Here is a 17,596-nt window from a genome sequence, read left to right on the forward strand (position 1 = left end):
GACATTTTCGGTTTCCTTTTTTGTGTGCAATCTGAAATAATAGATAGCACTTCTGTGTCAAAGAAAGGAGAAAATACAGACAGCGATAAATTAGTGACAGCTTGAGTTCACATCGAAAAACTGAGAACCAAGCTAAAAAATTCAAATTTGCCCTGCAAGTTGCGGCTCAAATGATACGCTCCTCCCTCTCTGTGGTTCAAAATTTCCTTTTAAAAAACGCACCTGCGATTTTTTCCTGACTTCGACTTCATTATCGTCCTGACTACGAGCACTACAGTTTTAGGTGAACCGATAAACAAGATAGAAATCGTTAAATAAAATAAAAGATCACGTTTGGATTATGCAGGAAAGCAAAGCGGAATTTTGTGTGTGTTTTGGAAGACCTTGGAAATATTACGCAATCGATTTTCCGTTTCGTAATTTTGGCGCGAAAATGATGTTATATCAAGCGCTTTCATTGGTCCAAAATAATCTGAATGGTTGGCAATGGCTTGATATTTCTTACGACTGAGGAACACTCGATCAAACAGAACTTTAAACGCTACTATTTTTGCATTCGAGAGAAATTTTGGAGGAAACCTGAAGGAAAACAGGTAAACATTTAGTAATGCTTATGATAGGTACACTAGACGACAGCCGAAATATAGAAAGAAGTTAATACTTGCTATCATGCAGTCAGGCCATGTGCTTCATCTGCAATGGGTTTCTTCAGGTTTCTTTGATTATAAGCTTCTTTACAAAATTCGTAGGGTTTAACTGGTCTTTGCCTTAGTGAATGTTACTTTATTGCATTGTTCATATTTTCGTTCTGGAACCAGTTTATTCTTACTTGATAACCACAAAACGATCGGGGACAAAAATGTAAGTGAAATTCAGTTTTGTTTGCCGTGAGCTCAATTCTGAGTTCATACATGAACTGACAATCACTATAAAAAAGCTTGCCTTTATAACTAGGCACTACTAGCGTGTTTGTAAGTAAGGTCGAGCTCAAAACAATTAGTAACCGAACAGCTTTCTTTCTGGCCGTTTCTCCATGTTTGACAGTTTATTTATTGAAGCTTATAGCAGCCGTTTTGATTCGTATCTTGATGGTTCCATTTTAATCTGGAAGTTCTACTCGAATCGAGCGATTTGTGTACAAAGCCTGAGCAGCTTATTCAAACTATCTTGTCTCTTCTTTGTAGGCTAAAAGATGTTCTATTCAGTTGACATTTTGACAAGAAAAGGAAGGCTTGGACTTATCTGGTAACCTTGATATTACAACGACAACTTGATATGCTTTATAATTTGTGCTTGATATGCTTATAAACAATTATTGGATGAGGTTTTTGTGATATCTGGAATAATAACACTTACCGAGACCTTGATTATTCCGGATATCACAAAAACCGAATCTAATAATTGTTTTTCTGATAAAGAAAATAATGAAAAACGATTTCTTCCTGTTTCAAAACTTGTGCTAATTCAGGCTGAATGCTTTTTCCTCAAAGTATTTCGTGGAATAGTTCCTTCCCAATATTTGTTGGTCATTTTGTGTTTTCTGAGACTTGATTGTCCAGCAGTTTTTAAACTTAGATCAAGTTATTTCTCGGTTGAAAAAGCGAATCGACAAACTTTAATTTCCTTCGCCACCAGATGCCTGACACATTGCTCTTGGAAATCATGTATTGCGCTCACAACCTACAGATTAGTGAATAATCTGCTAGCAGATTATTCACTAATCTGTAGGTTGCGCGGATTCCCAGAATTAGCTGTAGGCTCTTAGCCATTGAGAAGACAGTGAGTTACTACAATGTATAATAATGACAATAATCACTCACGTTCCTGGCGAACTGAAAAAGACGTGCAGCTGATCATGAAGAATTTTAAGCTGACTTGGCAGGAATCAAAATGACAGCTTATGTTTCAAGTTTAAGGTCTCCAATGACGGTTTTCTCAAGTTGAAAGCTAAAGGTAGAAAGCACCATATATCAATCTGCCGCGATCGGTGTAAACTCGGAATTTAAATTTCACGTCGTGATTTCGTTTCGCTTCACTGATCATAAAAAAATCGCAGAACTCTTTTCAAGAAGATCGATCGCAGGTTAGTTATCTGGCATACAAACAAGTACCGGTAATTAGCTAATTTAAGGCACAATGCTTACTCAGGATTTTTTCCATCCAAAGGTTGGCTGCTACATATGGTGAATCTAAGAAAGGGATGGCAAATCGAGATTTTCGGAAAGTTAATATTCCAAGAGCATGGTATGTTTGACTCCCGGGGGGTGCTCCCATAAATTTCGGATAGGGGTGTGCCACCAAGGTTCTTAAACCGTGACCCTATTTAAGGATAAAAAAAGCGAAAATTGATACCCTATTTAAGGCCCAAAACTGAAAAATGACACCCTATTCAAGGGGAGGAGAAGCGTTCCGTGACGATGCAAATAACAGCTAACCAAGCACAGCAAGACACAAATCTTTATATAATTGCTTTACTAATACCTGAACAGAAAATTCAGTTTTTAAGATACATTTTTTTTGTTTAGCTGGGCATTTATTTTAGCTACCGGAAATAAAATTTAGGTACCCTATCTAAGGATCACATCGGGAACACATTGCCAAAAGGAGCAAAAATGATACCCTATTTAAGGACTGAGAACCTCAAAAACCATACCCTATCGGGCAGCACATACCTATATAGGCCACATATGGGAGTACCCCGCCCCCCCGGGTTTGACTACAAGCATTTCCCCTTCACAGGCTGCAGGGGATGATGTGACTCCTGTCATGCAGTGTTCCCCAAAATGTGTTTATGCACCTTATGTCTTGTGCTTGCATTTGCTTATTGCAAGTCAGTGTAAGCATCCTTGTGGTTATGCTTGTGTCTGACTGCTTGTTCTCATCTTACAAGTGGGAACCAGGCTTTAGAGTCCCTGTAGAGTGTTTCATGTGACAACAACGCAACCCACACTCAGGGATGTAGCAAAGAGTCAGCTTAGTAAAATTTCACTAGAAAACATGTACTTTGTATAATTTTGAAGATATGAAGACCAGAAGAGCCAGCCCCAGGGAGGGTACTCCGGATTTTTTTGGAATTGAAATTTTTGATTCCGGGATTTTTTTGGGTCCTGAGTTTTGTCTTCATTCGATCATCCCTGTCATTTACAAGCCGGAGTACCCCCCTGGGGAGCCAACTGGGCCTTTTTATTGCGGTTTTCAGTAAAATGCAAACTCTGAAATTCAATTATCAACCAATGGTTTGCGCTTTTTGATGCCGTCAATCATCCTAGCAGACCTCTCGGGAAACAGTAGTTCACTTCAACCGGGTCAAAAGGTCACGTCTGTCAGTTGTCATTAGTAGATTTGGATCCATTATGTTTGTTTCCGTTTTTCACGGTTTGTTGGCTGTCGGCATAATTATGTATATGATTGACGGCAGCAAAAAATGCAATCATTAGTTGGATTTTGAATTTCAGAGTTAACATTTCACTGAAATCTGCAATAATTAATGGTCTGGCTTGAGTTTTTTCTTAGCTATTATAATCCCTGCACACTGATGTACACAAGACAAACAAATTAAGTTCAGTCTGTTTTTGTTCTTAATAATGCATAATTTTTCCTATAAGTTGTTTTGGGAAGCCCCCCAGCTTACCCTTCAGACAAGCAGCTCTCCAATTTTGCTAGCCTGGGGCAGTTGCATGCATGTCATCTTAGTTTGTTTTTCTGAACATTCTTTGATGGCTATCAATTATCATTTCTGACATTTCTGGCCAACCTTTCCCTTAAGAAAGAGCTCCAGTTTACAAAAATTAACTTAGAAGTAAGAGGAAGTGTTGCTACTGTACATAGCTAATTACCTTATGGAACTTCATGACAAATGACATGTTCATTCATTTTGTTTATTTCTTTTTCAGTCATGACATTGTTAATCCAGTTGTGCCATTTGCTCTTCGATTGTCATCTCATCTAATGATTGGTGTGGTGCGAATCTATCATGAACAAACAAAAACTGTATGGGGTAAGGAGCAATCATTTGCACTTTTATTTAGCCTGCGTAGCTGGCGGTATTGTTGGATTTTTAAAGCGCCCACCAGCAAGCGGCGAAGCCGCGACAACGAGCGGCGCAGCCGTGAGTGGCTTGGGGAGGAGAAGCTGAAATACCGCCTGCCCGGATGGGCTGCTTTTTTGAGAAGCCCGTACGCTGGTGTACGGAGCATTTTGATTGGATGGGAATGCTAAGCACGTCAATCAAATGTCTCGGTAATCTCCCAAGGGAGCGCTCCAAAGGCCAGCAGTTCTTAATGCCGCAAACAAAACAAATCAAGCAAATCAAACATGGCACATTAAGCGTTATCGTTGGCCTTATCAAGTTTGAATATTTTAAGCGAAGATGAAGACATTGTTTGAAGAGCATAAAGCGGCCGCAATTTGTTTCGTTGAAAAGATGCGATGGCCATTTTGCTAATTACCGCATTGCAGTTTATTCAATTTAATACAACTCCTGGTGCGACTCAGAGTAAAGTATAAACATAACGACATAACGCTTTGGTCGTATTGTATTGTTAGAAAAACTGAACTATGACATACCTTTGCTCGGTTAGTTATTTAGAAAGCAGTATTCAACAAAATAAACTGTTTAATCTTTCCTTAATGTGACCAGTTGGAAGCGGTTCATTTCAGCCGGACTTGTTGCGTGACATTACCAGGTGACAATTTATTACTTTGAGAGCTATTTTGTCAATCGAGCGCTCTTGTCGAAGCCTGGTTAGTTTGGAAAGATTAACTTTTTTCCTCGCTAGATTTTTGCCGAATAAAGTGTCTGATTTGTGAGTGTTTCGTCGACTGCCGTTATGAAACGGAGTTTATCGTGGACGTGACTGTCAAAATAGATCGTCTGGATAATTCTAAGCCGCAGAACCTGTCAACAGTTTGTCAAATGCAAATAAGGGGGCGGAAGCCAAAAAAGCAGCCCATCCGGGCAGGCGGTATTTCAACTCCACCTCCCCAAGCCACTCGCGGCTGCGCCGCTCGTTGTCGCGGCTTCGCCGCTTGCTAGTAAGCACTTAATAACCCAACAATACCGCCAGCTACGCAGGCTAACTTTTATTTAAAGACTTCAGTTTTAGTTTCCAAAAAAAAAACGATACCCTCCCATTAGGGACCTCTAACATGTTAAGCCTGCGTGGCACCTTCAAAGGGTACTCCCTGCGTGGCACCTTCAAAGGGTATTGTACTCCCTGCGTGGCACCTTCAATGGGTTCTCCCTGCGTGGCACCTTCAAAGGGTACTCCCTGCGTGGCACCTTTAAAGGGAACTCCCTGCGTGGCACCTTCAATGGGTACTCCCTGATAAGGCCGATTAGAATTTTTGCCATACCTTTTAGGGTGTTAATTGGATTGGTACCACTAAGGGTGCTAAAATCTAGAATTACCACCGCTAGAATCGTCATGGTATCTCTTAGTGGCTTTTAAGGTGTAGTTGTCACTGTTAAACTTGCCATGCAAGTCAATTAATTTTGTTATTTTAGAATTGGTACCTCTTATAGGAGTGAAAACTCATTTGGACCACGCCCACAAAACAAGATTTTGGTACCTAGCCTGTTAGGGGTGTTTTTGAAATTTTCCAATAAGCACCCCTGATCATTTTTACAGAGGAGTACTCCCAGGCTGGAACGCTGCAGCAGCTGGTCATTTTCGAGAGTTTTTAATAATAATAATAATAATAATTTTTTTGAGGCATGGTCAGGTGACCAGTATAAAAGAATAAAATTTAAAAAGAAAAAAATTTAAAAAAAAAAAAAATTAAAAAAAAAATTTAAAATTAAAAATAAAAATTAATATATATAAAAAAAAAATTTTTTTTTTTTTTTTTTTCCCCTGTTTCCCCCCAAGCTTTTTTTATTCCATTTGTATTTAAGGATTTATTGCTGCAGAAATGTATCCATAAACCCAGAAACAATTTATACAAGAATGCATCTAGTAAATTCAAAGATAGTTCAGTATATTAAGTGCAATTTCCAAGTTGCAATAATCAGCAGTGTCATGGTGAAGCAATAGTCACTCACAAACTTCAGATATGAGAAATAAAATGTTCTAAATATGTAAGAACAAACTTTGTTGTCATATCTGGGTTGTAAGGCAGCTTGTTACCAATTGTCACCTGTTGTGAGGTCTGATCAAGTAAAATTCGATGCTTTAATACCAGAGGTTAAACAATAAAGCATTGCAAACCATCAATCCCAAAATTGATTGGGCTAGGCTAGGAGAGGTGTAGGTCACTGGTTTCAAGTCTTCCGACTCTAGTGATGACTATAAACATAACCTGTGAAATATAGTCTAATACAAATGAAACCATGAGACATGCTGTGCCCAAAAACACAAGACTGATGCTAGCAATGAAACAAACGTTTGTTAATTTTTACTATTCTGATATGGCTTGGTTTTGCAGTTGAAGTAGCGCACATGTGGAGGACTATAAAGAAAGCCTCAGGGATGAGAGCTAGTGAAATTGATTTGATAAACCCAGCATTAAGGTAAAAAGGAACACACACACCCTTCAGTGAGTTTTGAACCAGGGTTGGTTTAGAATCTGAGACGAATCTGAAAATGTCTGAAAAGAGTTAACAACAAGTTGTTCAGCAAGTGAACAATGTGTATTAATTCAGTAAATTTTAGATCAAATTTTGCTGTAACCAAAAGCTTTTAATTGCATTGTTCCAGAAAATATTCACATCCTACCTATGGAAGGATTTGGTTTGCAATTGACCTCCCCACCCCTGCTCCTTTGGAAATTTTAGTTTAGCTTCATACTTTACTTTGCAAATTTTAGCGTTTGTTATCCCCCACCTCCTCGAAATTTTTCCTCCATCTGGTGGGTACCGCACTTTCCATAATTCTCATCTCATTGTGCATCTGCAGTACTAGTGTATTGTGGCATAGCTGTTTTTATTCCTACCTGTAATTGAGTGACTTGGGGTATTGTTAAGTATGGAATATTAAAAAAAGTGGTTGAGGAGAATCATTAATTTTGTACACACAAATCTGTATGAGACCTGTTGATGTCACAGGTCTATTGACTTTTATAAGTGTTCGCTTTATGTCGGTCATAGCCTTAGAAAACAGACGTCCTCAAAATTATTCCTACTCATTCAGAACTCCTTGGCACGTTCAGCAGACGCCTAAAGAGCCTGTTTACATGATTCTGAAATAAGTTTCCTTCTGGAACGAGTTCATTCCATCCTCATATATTTCCCTGTAACTGTTTACATGATACCGAAGAGAAAATTTCATTTTCGCGCAAGTCATTCCGGAATTAGTTCATTCCGGTTTTTATTCCGGAATGAAACTTTCGTTCTGGAATGACACCTCATTCCGGGACTTTATTCTGGTATCATGTAAACACAAAACGAACTTCGTTCCAAGATGAAACTGCATCTTGTGAAACCACAGACAACCGTAATATTTTTTACTGTTTAACCCAAAGAAGTACCCCTATGGTCAAATTGCTCGTTTAAATTGCAGATATGGCCATAAATGGGGACAATAACATGTTTGCGCAAAACACGCGCCATCTTTAATATGTCAACTTCGTTTTTGATCTCGCACGAAAACCATGCACGTGATAACGCCTTAAGTTGAGCCAGTCGACTTTGTCGTGTGAATGCAGAACGAAAATTAAACGAGCAACAACAAACGTATATTTATCGCGCTTATGTAATGTTGAGTAAAGGGCTTGACACATGTAAATGATCTCTTACTAGAGAGGAAGCTATTACAGATCCTTTGGATTTATCAACTGAGTCATTTCGATTGGATCTTGAAGTTCATTCTGTTGCACTGATCGGACTGGTAAGCAATATACCACTAATTACTTGCCATATTTATAAAGCCTGTAAGCTCATAGGACAGAATTTATAAGGGTCCCAGCCAGTAATATATGGCTTTTTACACTTTTTATCTAGTTCCGTTGATATGGTAGAATTACCGAGATAAAGTGTAGTAGTAAAACCTATTTTTATATAGAAATGAATATTATACAGAATTGGCCATAACAGGGACTCCAGCTACCAGAATGAAAGACCTTCTCTGCCATCGTGTGGTTAACGTGTATAAAATGACTGTATTAGCGTTTATCGTCTTTCTGTTTAGAATTTTTTTCTCGCATTCTCGCAGGAGGCCTATTTCACAGTCAATGGCAATGGACATCCATCCCCTGTGATATCACCACCCCCTCCCATGGGACAATTCAGCCCTCCCAGTATACCCGGGACACCCGAGCAACATGGAACTCCCGGGTGGCTGCCGCACTGGAGACCTGTCTCAGATCATGAGCGCAGCCCAATAAAAATACAAGAGATTAATCACCTACAGACGAGTCAAGACGAGCCAATAAAAGTGAGTAGAACAATGAACAAATTCTACATTTGATCAACGATTAATAAGAATTCTTCGACACGTTTAAAGTCATACCCACTGGGACTGAGAAAATTATATTTTGTTACCGACGATCGGCGTGATATGCAAATTCAAGCCTTTTGCAAATCGCTTTTCTGATTGACTAAACAAAACAAATGGACGGCCAGTCGGACGCACGAATCGGCCAAGGAACGGGTGGAAGGCGGACAAGCGAACCGAAAGAACGAATGGACAGACGGACGGACCAAGGCACGTACGAACTAACACAGGAAAGAATGGACAAACGGTCAGACTAACGGGCGGACGCAAGAATCCACCTATAGAAATTGTTGAACTGATAACCTGGACATATACGGTGCAGGCTGCAACTGTCAAATTATCAGCAACAACCAGGGTGAAAAATTTAAAAAAAATGTGGCGTATCAAGTTAACCGTATTCCAAATGGAATTGTCGTAGGAAATCTTTTGATGATAAACAGACGATTAAGCGTTAAGATATACACTTTTGTTTATCTCGGCATTGCGTACATGGTTTTTTCAGATTCCAGGTGAGGTTGACATAACTGGAGAAGAACCCCTCCCTGATGATCTGCCACTTGATCATACAGGTGATCAGGAAGCTAGGCCTCATCCTACTCCCCAGACTGCTGCTACTCGTCCTTCACGCCCTCGTTCCCGCTCTCGCTCCAAGTCTCCTCGCCGTAAATCCAGGTCTCGTTCCAGATCTCCTCATCGCCCCCGCCGTTCACATTCTCGCTCCCCACAACGTCCTTCATCTCGACCGAAAGACGTCCAGCCAACGAAACCGTAAGTAAACTTCGATTTGAAATCAACTAAACTGTTTCGTTATTCAACACAACATTGTTCCTATTTTCATGATTACATCTCAGAATCGCCATTAACAATAGCTTATGATAAAAGTAGTTGAGGCATCTGAAGCTGTTTCTGATTTCCAAAGCATGAAGCTACGAGTAATTAATGCTTCTACAGTAACTCCCGCTGAGACCAATATTTTCCATAATTTTAAAAGTGTTTTGCCCAGGAATACCACTCCTGGGTATCTACTAGATGACGTACACTGCCCTCCAATACAACGTAATTGAGCTTATGAACAGACAGTAGTTTAGCGGCCTTTTGCCAAATATTTCAACTTGTATAACCTGTTGCTATATGGTCATACCGTAGAATTCCAGTTATAAGCCCTGGGCTTATACAACTTTGTGAGGGTTTTTGTGTGGGCTTTTAAGTGGAGGGGCTTATATCCGGGAGGGCTTGTAAGCGGAATAAAAAAACTATCCAGAGGGGGGGTTATATCCAGAGGGCCATAATCGGATGTATTTTTTTGTTTCCAGGTAGATAAGCCTATAACCGGAATTTTACGGTAAACGAATTGCACGTAAAATAAATATTTGCAAAACAAGGAATGTAAAAGGGATATTTACCCTAACTCAATTACTGGCTACATCACTGCTTTGTTATAGACATTGTCTTTTCATGTTTAAGTCGTACTGTTTTTCTACCATTAGAGCAGCGCCCATTTCCTCTGCAGCAGACCTGTTAGATGAAGAGCCATCCTTAGCAAACGTACTTATAGTAGATCAGAACACTGCGCAGTTAGTGTTGCCTCAAGGTAAGCAGAACACCTTACCTGAGCCAGTCGCGTAAAAAGTTTTTAAGGAGCTTAGGTTTATGAAAGGTAAACCCTTTCATAAACCTTTGATAGAAAATATTACCACTTTCACGGACCACTGGCTATAGAAAGATTAGTGCACAACCTCTAAAAAATACTTAAACAAATCGACCGTTCGGTAGGTCTGTTCAAGATATTTTTAAATAGCTAAACTGACTACAATTTTCCATACCACCTACCATTACCATTTACCACTTGAATGATACCCTACAGACTGAAAAAGGCACCCTTTTCTCGCAGAGTCTTTCTGCGTTTTTTATGTTAGGAATGACAGGATTCTTCTGGTCTTTTAACTAGCTTTTGCGAAAAACCGGAAAGCCGTTGACTCGGATAGAATTCGAAATCACAATCACATGACGGTTTGAACAAAATTGAGGCTAAGGTTTAAGCAAAGTAACTGTGTGGAACAGGTCAAAAATACGACGCTTCCAAAAGAAGAAGAGATCAAGTTTAAACATTTTCTCGTCTGATCGTTTTATTTTGCTCCAATGAGGCCGAAAGGAAACTCGATTAATGTATTGTTACCCATGGCAAAAGTTATCTAGGACACAAATACTTCCAATAATTTCTTTTTAAATTCTCACAGCCCCTGATGAGGATGAAGAGATCCCGACGACTGTAACAGCGGATTACCAGGTGGGATATATGAATGGAAAAACAGCAAACAAGCAACTGCTAGGACACCGGTTTGAAATTAAGTCAAAATAAAAATAAAACGATTAGTTTATCGCTGTCGTCAAAACTTGTTACCTTCTTATTTCAGTTGTTACATTGTTTTTGAAGCGCCTATGAAGTGTCTTCTTGCAACAAAGCAACGCATTTGTTTTCATTTTGAAAAATGTTTATGTACCTATAGGAGCTGATCGTGATTGATCCAAAGTTTGGTACGCTTAGCAAAGTAACTTAAAAAAGTAACTTAACAAATGTCAGTTTCGCCTTATATTTAAAGTCACATTATGCCTATAAAAAGTTAAATATATGTTTCAAAAAGCCCAAGAGTTCACAAACCTTTGTTTAAGAGAAACAAGTCAAGAAAAAATATTTAGAATTAGTCTGCGTTGCAGTTCTTAGTGAGAACAACAATTGAAGTTCAAACTTTTTTCATCAGTTATCATCATATTGTCTGACCTTTTCGTTTCCTTGCTAGGCTGCTGTTCCTACCGGACTAGCTACCCCAGGGGTACCTATCACGACCGCTACCCCGTCCCCACCCAAGAAGAGGAGAAGGTTAGCTATTGACCGAAACACCAAAATGGATGCTGACGTCATTAGACAGAATATGGATACAGAAGGGCAAGACACGCTGTGCGAGCGAGTAAGATACAAACATGTTATGCTTTGTGTACATTTGCCTTTGAATCTGCTTACACTAGCTCTACTCTACCCTTACCATTAGATAAATCCGTCAAAAAGAATAGACACGTTAATTACAAACGTGAAAGCACTCGTTTTGTCATACAAATTACAGACAACAAACGCGGAACTTTTTTCGTTCGCGGGAAAAACAAACAGATGCCTAACTTATAGCTTTGTTAAGAAATTTGACTGTTTTGCCTATTCTGACGTATCAATCGCTACGAAAACAAATTTAATGTTTTAGAGAATTCCAAAAAAATGGAGGCTTAGCTTCCCATTTCCACTGATCGCCTGAATCCCTCGTAGGCCCACAGTTTTCATGCTCGCATTTTCACATTCGCTCTGGTTTCTTCTCTGTGGGTTATAAAGAATATTTGTATTCTACTAACATAAGTATTGACTAAATAACAATGTGATGTGTTACTGATCTCTGCTTCAGAGTCTTGATGAGCATCCGTTAAAATCAGCAAAGGATCTGTTTATGGAACCTGTTACAGAAGGTGATAAAATATACATTATACACGTTACCCTAGAAACGTTAGGATAAAAACAACGGAAATTCTCTTTCTTGTCACTGAGCAGAAGAACTATGTTAAAAAGAAGTTATGAATTCAGCGAAAAGTTTCAAACGCTGATTCAAATTAACAGTTTTAGTAGAAACTAACTGTTTCAGCCGGAATTGGCGCTAAAGATTTAAATTTTACAAAGAAACTGTTTACTCTTAATATTAAACAGAACCATGACAAAACACTACTAAAAACTCTCCGTGTTGTATGACGTTAAAGTTAAGGGGGTCAAAGGATTCATAAGTAGGGCATTAAATTTCGCGTTGACTTTCTCGAAAACCTTTTTCGCGGGTCTATGATTTCAGACGTTATTTTTCGGGAGTTTTTTTCCAGTGCGAAGATCGCGAAAAAGTATCTACCTATAAGCTTTGTTTCTATTCACTGAGAATAATTTTGAATAATGGCATTTTAAATATCACTGTTATTATTATTTCTCCAGCTCTCCTTTTCTCTCCTTTTCTTGACTTGTGGAAACGAAATGCGGTCACCACCCCTGTAGAATACTCCTCAAGCGAATCTGGGGGGTCGGGTGAGGAAAGCCCGTTGATTACAAACTTACCCATTGAAGGAAGTATTGAGGTATGTATCTAACATGACGGTAGCTTAGGCACAGGGAGCCCAAACAAGTGGTGTGACTGTATGTTCCAAGTATAAATAAATATACACGAATCATTTTATAAGAACGTCGAGGCTGAGATTTGCCCCAAAATTTAAGAAAATATATGGGCTAAAATAAGAACATCCTCAGGCTCAGCCAAATTGTACGCGTTCGTATAAAACAAAAATTGTATGAGTAAAACGAAAAAGACTTGTTTTTGTAAAAATATTGCTGTGATATCCGCATTTTGGCTCAACATAAACCGCGTAGTTCTACCTCATTTGTCACACCTCATACAAACAGTGACACCGCTTGTATGGGCCCTCTGTCGCTTAAGTTTAGTTACGGGATGAAGAAGGCATTCAAACCCTAACCCTGTAGACCGACTTGTTGCGCTGCTGTACGAAAAACATGTCGAAATCTCTAAGGTAAAGGGCATGTTTTTCTTTTAATTTTTGGTCTCTGAAATAAGGATTAGATGCGAAGGTAATTAAATAGGGTGCAATACGGTATAAATTTTTTTCCAACCGTGTTTTTTTTAGGTTGGACGACACAGCATGGAAACCCCGTCTGAAAAGGAGATAGCCCGAAAAGAGCGGCCTACTGAGGGGTCTGGACTGTTTGAACACTCGGCAGCAAGTGACTTAGATTTTACACCGATTCTACATGGTAAAACACCAAAGATTACTGTCTTAAACCTGTATTTCTGCGTGAAATTTAGCGCCAACTCTTAAGTTTTGAACACAGGCAAGAAGTCAGTATTGGTTTGTTTACAACATTTTGAATCTTTTAGATAGCGGCTTAAAACCACAGAAGGACCTTTCTGCAAGTGGCGATCAAGACATACAAGCAGCACTCGATTTGGAGCAGATTCCACATCGGAGGTATGCTCAGCGGTTGACTTCTCTCTTTACAATAAATTCATCCCTGCAATCTGATACGTACAGCAGTCGACCGGCTGGTCCAGGATACCTGGGCTGGGATATCGGGCACTTAGCTAGTTAATAATCGAAGAAAATTGCAGGTATACTTAAGATTTTAACTAGGACTGCTTGCGTTTACAAAACAGAACATCACCTTACAAGAGATCTGATCTTTTCCTTATCTAAGCCAGGGTCGGGTTGCAGCTCGACTCGCCTATTTTCTCTCTTTTTTTTTTACTTCAGGTGCAAATGTCTAAATACGTACTTGCATATTGAAACGTACCATTTCGTCTCAGTTTTAACCAATCTTTTTGTTTTCAGGCCTTCCTCGTTACTTCATTCGTCCATCACAGGGCTTTTGTCGCCTATCCAAGAACCATCCGATTTTGACGAACTAGAAGAGATTGGTGAGATGAACAATTAATTTGTCTATGTGTATACACTTCTTGTTATATTGTAATTGAAACGGATTTTTAATAAGTTTTGAAACCTTTTAATTGCAATGTACAGAGCTATCACCACTGAAGGAGCAACCAGAAGTTGAACAACCTCTTGAAGAACAGGCTCGTGAAACATGGAGGTACGTAGGAAAGATTTAACACAAATCGGGTGATTTTTTTTTTTAATCAAACTGAATGAAGAAAAGAAAAAAACGCGACTCAATGGTGTGGCATGGTGTGGAGTGTAGTGGGGTATGGATACTTTATTTTCTCTTTAGGGGGATCCTTCTTAACTACCAATTTGTTGCCAAGACAAGTTTGTGACCGTCATTTTTGGAAGCCAAACCTCCTACGGATAAGCTTTTTGCACAACTTTGTTCCATTGGAGAGTCCTTCAAGTGTTTTAAATTACGGCCAAGTTTGACTAGTCACGTGACCAGAACAGAAAACAACCTAACTAAAGGGACATATAGATCTAAAATTTAAAATCAATGCCAACAGAAAAAGAATGTCCACATGCTTAATGCTTTGGACGGTTTTTATGAAATTCGTATTATTGTATATAAAAGTTATGGCGTATTAAACCCGTATTTTCAGATTTTCAATTCCATACGAAGGATTATAAAGAAGCCTATTTTATTTTATTATTTTAAATAATCGGCCTCAACCTTCTTATCGGCCTCAACCTTCTTTTCGCCAAGCTTTAGGGATTTAAATTCTAGCGCGCGGTTTGGGACTGGCACTAGTTACATACGTATCAATATTTTTCAATGCAATTGTCCTCCCCACAAAAATTCACCATTAAGCAATGCCAAACGCTCCAAAATGGCTTACCACCAAACACTTTCTTTAGCAATTCCTTAGCAACTACTCCAGATCTGTAGTTTAGAAGGACCCCTCCCCTCCCAAAAAAAGACCCATTGTTTGTGGAGGTCCCATCCCCGCATCGCGCACTGCATTACAAATTCCCACGTATAACACCTCCGTTAGGAATGAAAGCCGAAGAACTCTTGATTCTTGTCTTTATTTAGTTACCTGTGTCTCCCAGAATGGACTTGTACAATATATTTACCAGTTTTGTGGTGGCTTTGTTAGGTTGGTTTCTAAAGCTATGGGGGACAGTGGTGACCCTGTGGTGTTTAGAAACTTTTGTCCTCCACATTCCACTGAACGAAAAACTGCAGCAAAAGTTTTCTATCATCTTCTTGGTGAGTATTTAAATCAGTAAAACGATAATCTTTCCTGCTTGCCTGATTTCGGGCTATAGTTTAGAACCCTCTCGTTTAAGCTGTGTGTATTTGGGTAAAAGCATAACGGAAGCTAAAAGTGATTTTCCGCGTGATTTCAGTAAAACCGAAAATAATAGCAAGGCGGAGTTGAGCTACTTCCATTCCCGCCGTCAGTAGTTATACAAAATTATCACAAATGGGTTTCTTTTGTCTTGACCTGGAAATAATTTTATTATTTTTCTTAAAATTTAACCTCTATTTTTATTGCATTGCTTCTTTTGCTTAGTGGAAAGCGAAAACGGATTTAAGAAGGTGGTCAAAACTGACCAAATCGCGACTCGTTACCCATTATTATCGCCTTTGCCTCAGTTTTACAACGCTCATAGAAAACCACACTAAGCAGCTAATTTTTATCTTAAGCAAAAACTGTTTTCCCATTTGGGCTATTGACGAGATTTTCGAAGGTAAATATCAAAGAAAATGACGTCTACAAATAGGCAAACTGACTCACTTAACCCAGGCAACTCTCCTTCGCATTTCTTCAAACTCCCGTATAATAGGCAGGTTTTCTAGAGTCGCCCAGTTTAAATTAAGACAACTGCTCAAACGGTCTTGCCATCTAAATTCGGACATTTCACATGTTGAAAAGAAATCCTTGTCCATCCTTATGCGTTTGCTTCACTGAGGTCTTAAACTGACACAAATACTTTTTTAAATTATCGGTGCTTATTGGGTCCTTATTTTTGACTAGCTTTTCTATCATTCTTTTGTTTGTTTGAAGTGAAATTTATCGGTTGAACTTAAAGGATCCAAGTCAGCCTCCGCCATTTTCGATGCCATCGACGGCAGTCAAGAAAACTGGATGGCAAAGCGTGAAAGATTCCTTGGCGCAGAGTGTCCGTTATCGTGTCATTTATAAAAACACATGTGCTAGCAGAAGCTGTAATGCCTGCTACATTGGTGAGACCACTCGCCACCTTTGTACACTTGTCCGTGAGCACACTAAGACTAGTGATAAAACTGACGAAAAACCTTGCTGACGTTATGTTTTTCTTTCCTTTTTTTCAGCGTTACATAAGAATGGTCTATTTGAGTTGAAACAAAGAGACCCATACAATCTGACGAATATTTACATCCATAAGGGGAAGAACTTTTGATCGCTTCAAAATGAACTTGCGATGCTGTTATCTTCGGGCAAGATTTGATTTTTTAAAAAATAACCTAATTAGTATAACTACCGGTATTATTTTTACTTGATCTCGGTCTCAAAGAGCCGATATACTGGACAGGGGTAGCTTAATGTTAACTGCAAAGCCGTTTTACAAGGAGGTAAAGGTAATCAATCGTCTTTCCTTGGGCTGCTAGAACCATAGATTTTTAGTCCTGCAGAAGGCGCAGTATTTTTAATTATTCTGGAAGAAATAACCAGAAATGGCAATCATTCAAGAAAGAAAAAAACGAAAGACCGCTAGCAAGTACCAGTTCTTTTGTTGCATTACAAATCTTTGTAACAAAATATAATTGTGATTTGAAACTGCATCCCACCACCCCAGAAAAAGTAGCACAAGCACTTGTAAGAACACTGACAATTCAGTACGCAGCGTCGTTTCCAGGGCCTATCTCCTTCCCCCCCCCCCCTTGTCTCCTCGATAACAAGAAAAGGAGAGGCCCTGGGAACGAGGTTGTTCTAGTATAGTTGTTGTTAGGATACGTCTCATCTGACGTCAAGCTGTTGCTTAGCAACTTTAAGTGCTGCTAAAATACCGGCGCCTGCTGTTTTTATGGAATTTTTAAGGAATAACTTTCCTGACACTGACTTAGACAGTTTTGATCAAAGAAAGCAGAACAGTAGGACGTTGTACTATTTGTGGACCTTGATGTCGCAAAAAAGTTTACCTTCGATATGATATAACTTCAGAGCTTTCTTACTATTTATTCCAATCAAACAAGGGCTATACAAAGAATGGTCCAAGCTAGCTGCAATAAACAACACTGTATATATTAAACTGTTTGTTTTACCTTTATTGTGGCTAAATATCATTTCACATTCCTACATTCACTTACAATTTTTCTCGCAATCAGACCATATCTGCTATGATACAGTAGATTATTTAGTTGTGTTAAGCTTAAAAATATATCTTATAACTTGCTATTTTAAAGAAAAAGCTTATAAATCAAGACTAACTTATTTATAGTATTTATCCGTTATTGTATAAAGCAAATCACTGTATTTACAAATTGTATTTTTCTATTTTATATGTCATGATGCTTTTTACATGCAGTCATCAAGTCAACGCTTACGTAATTCTTATTGCAAAATACTTTTATACACTTACATTAGCTACTTTGGAAAAAAAAGATACTTCAAAAATCATACGCTATTTGTAATTAATGCAAAAAT

General features: G+C 38.8%; 1 protein-coding gene across 1 annotated transcript; it reads left to right on the forward strand.

Moving 5' to 3' along the window:
• The first annotated feature begins 373 nt into the window (after positions 1-373).
• Positions 374-17,309, forward strand: LOC144643071 (uncharacterized). The gene is made up of 19 exons (XM_078502211.1): positions 374-593; positions 1,185-1,245; positions 2,167-2,244; positions 3,894-3,997; positions 6,427-6,511; positions 7,739-7,826; positions 8,151-8,372; positions 8,935-9,200; positions 9,920-10,023; positions 10,670-10,719; positions 11,231-11,398; positions 11,879-11,939; positions 12,445-12,584; positions 13,146-13,272; positions 13,397-13,487; positions 13,848-13,933; positions 14,037-14,106; positions 15,062-15,174; positions 16,264-17,309. The coding sequence occupies exons 2-19, from the start codon at positions 1,193-1,195 to the stop codon at positions 16,350-16,352; spliced, it is 1,995 nt and encodes a 664-aa protein (XP_078358337.1). The 5' UTR covers positions 374-593; positions 1,185-1,192; the 3' UTR covers positions 16,353-17,309.
• The last annotated feature ends 287 nt before the right edge of the window (positions 17,310-17,596 follow it).

This window comes from Oculina patagonica, chromosome 2, assembly GCF_052425735.1.
Source record: "Oculina patagonica isolate OP01 chromosome 2, crgOcupat, whole genome shotgun sequence".
NCBI classification, from domain to species: Eukaryota; Metazoa; Cnidaria; class Anthozoa; order Scleractinia; family Oculinidae; genus Oculina; species Oculina patagonica.

What these genes read in the sequence shown, in the direction of transcription:
- LOC144643071 (XM_078502211.1), top strand. Translation starts at nt 1,193, where the DNA reads ATGTTCTATTCAGTTGACATTTTGACAAGAAAAGGAAGGCTTGGACTT. An exon ending in TTTTACACCGATTCTACATG is followed by an intron (nt 13,273 to 13,396) that starts GTAAAACACCAA and finishes TGAATCTTTTAG; the next exon opens with ATAGCGGCTTAAAACCACAG. An exon ending in CAGGCTCGTGAAACATGGAG is followed by an intron (nt 14,107 to 15,061) that starts GTACGTAGGAAA and finishes TGGCTTTGTTAG; the next exon opens with GTTGGTTTCTAAAGCTATGG.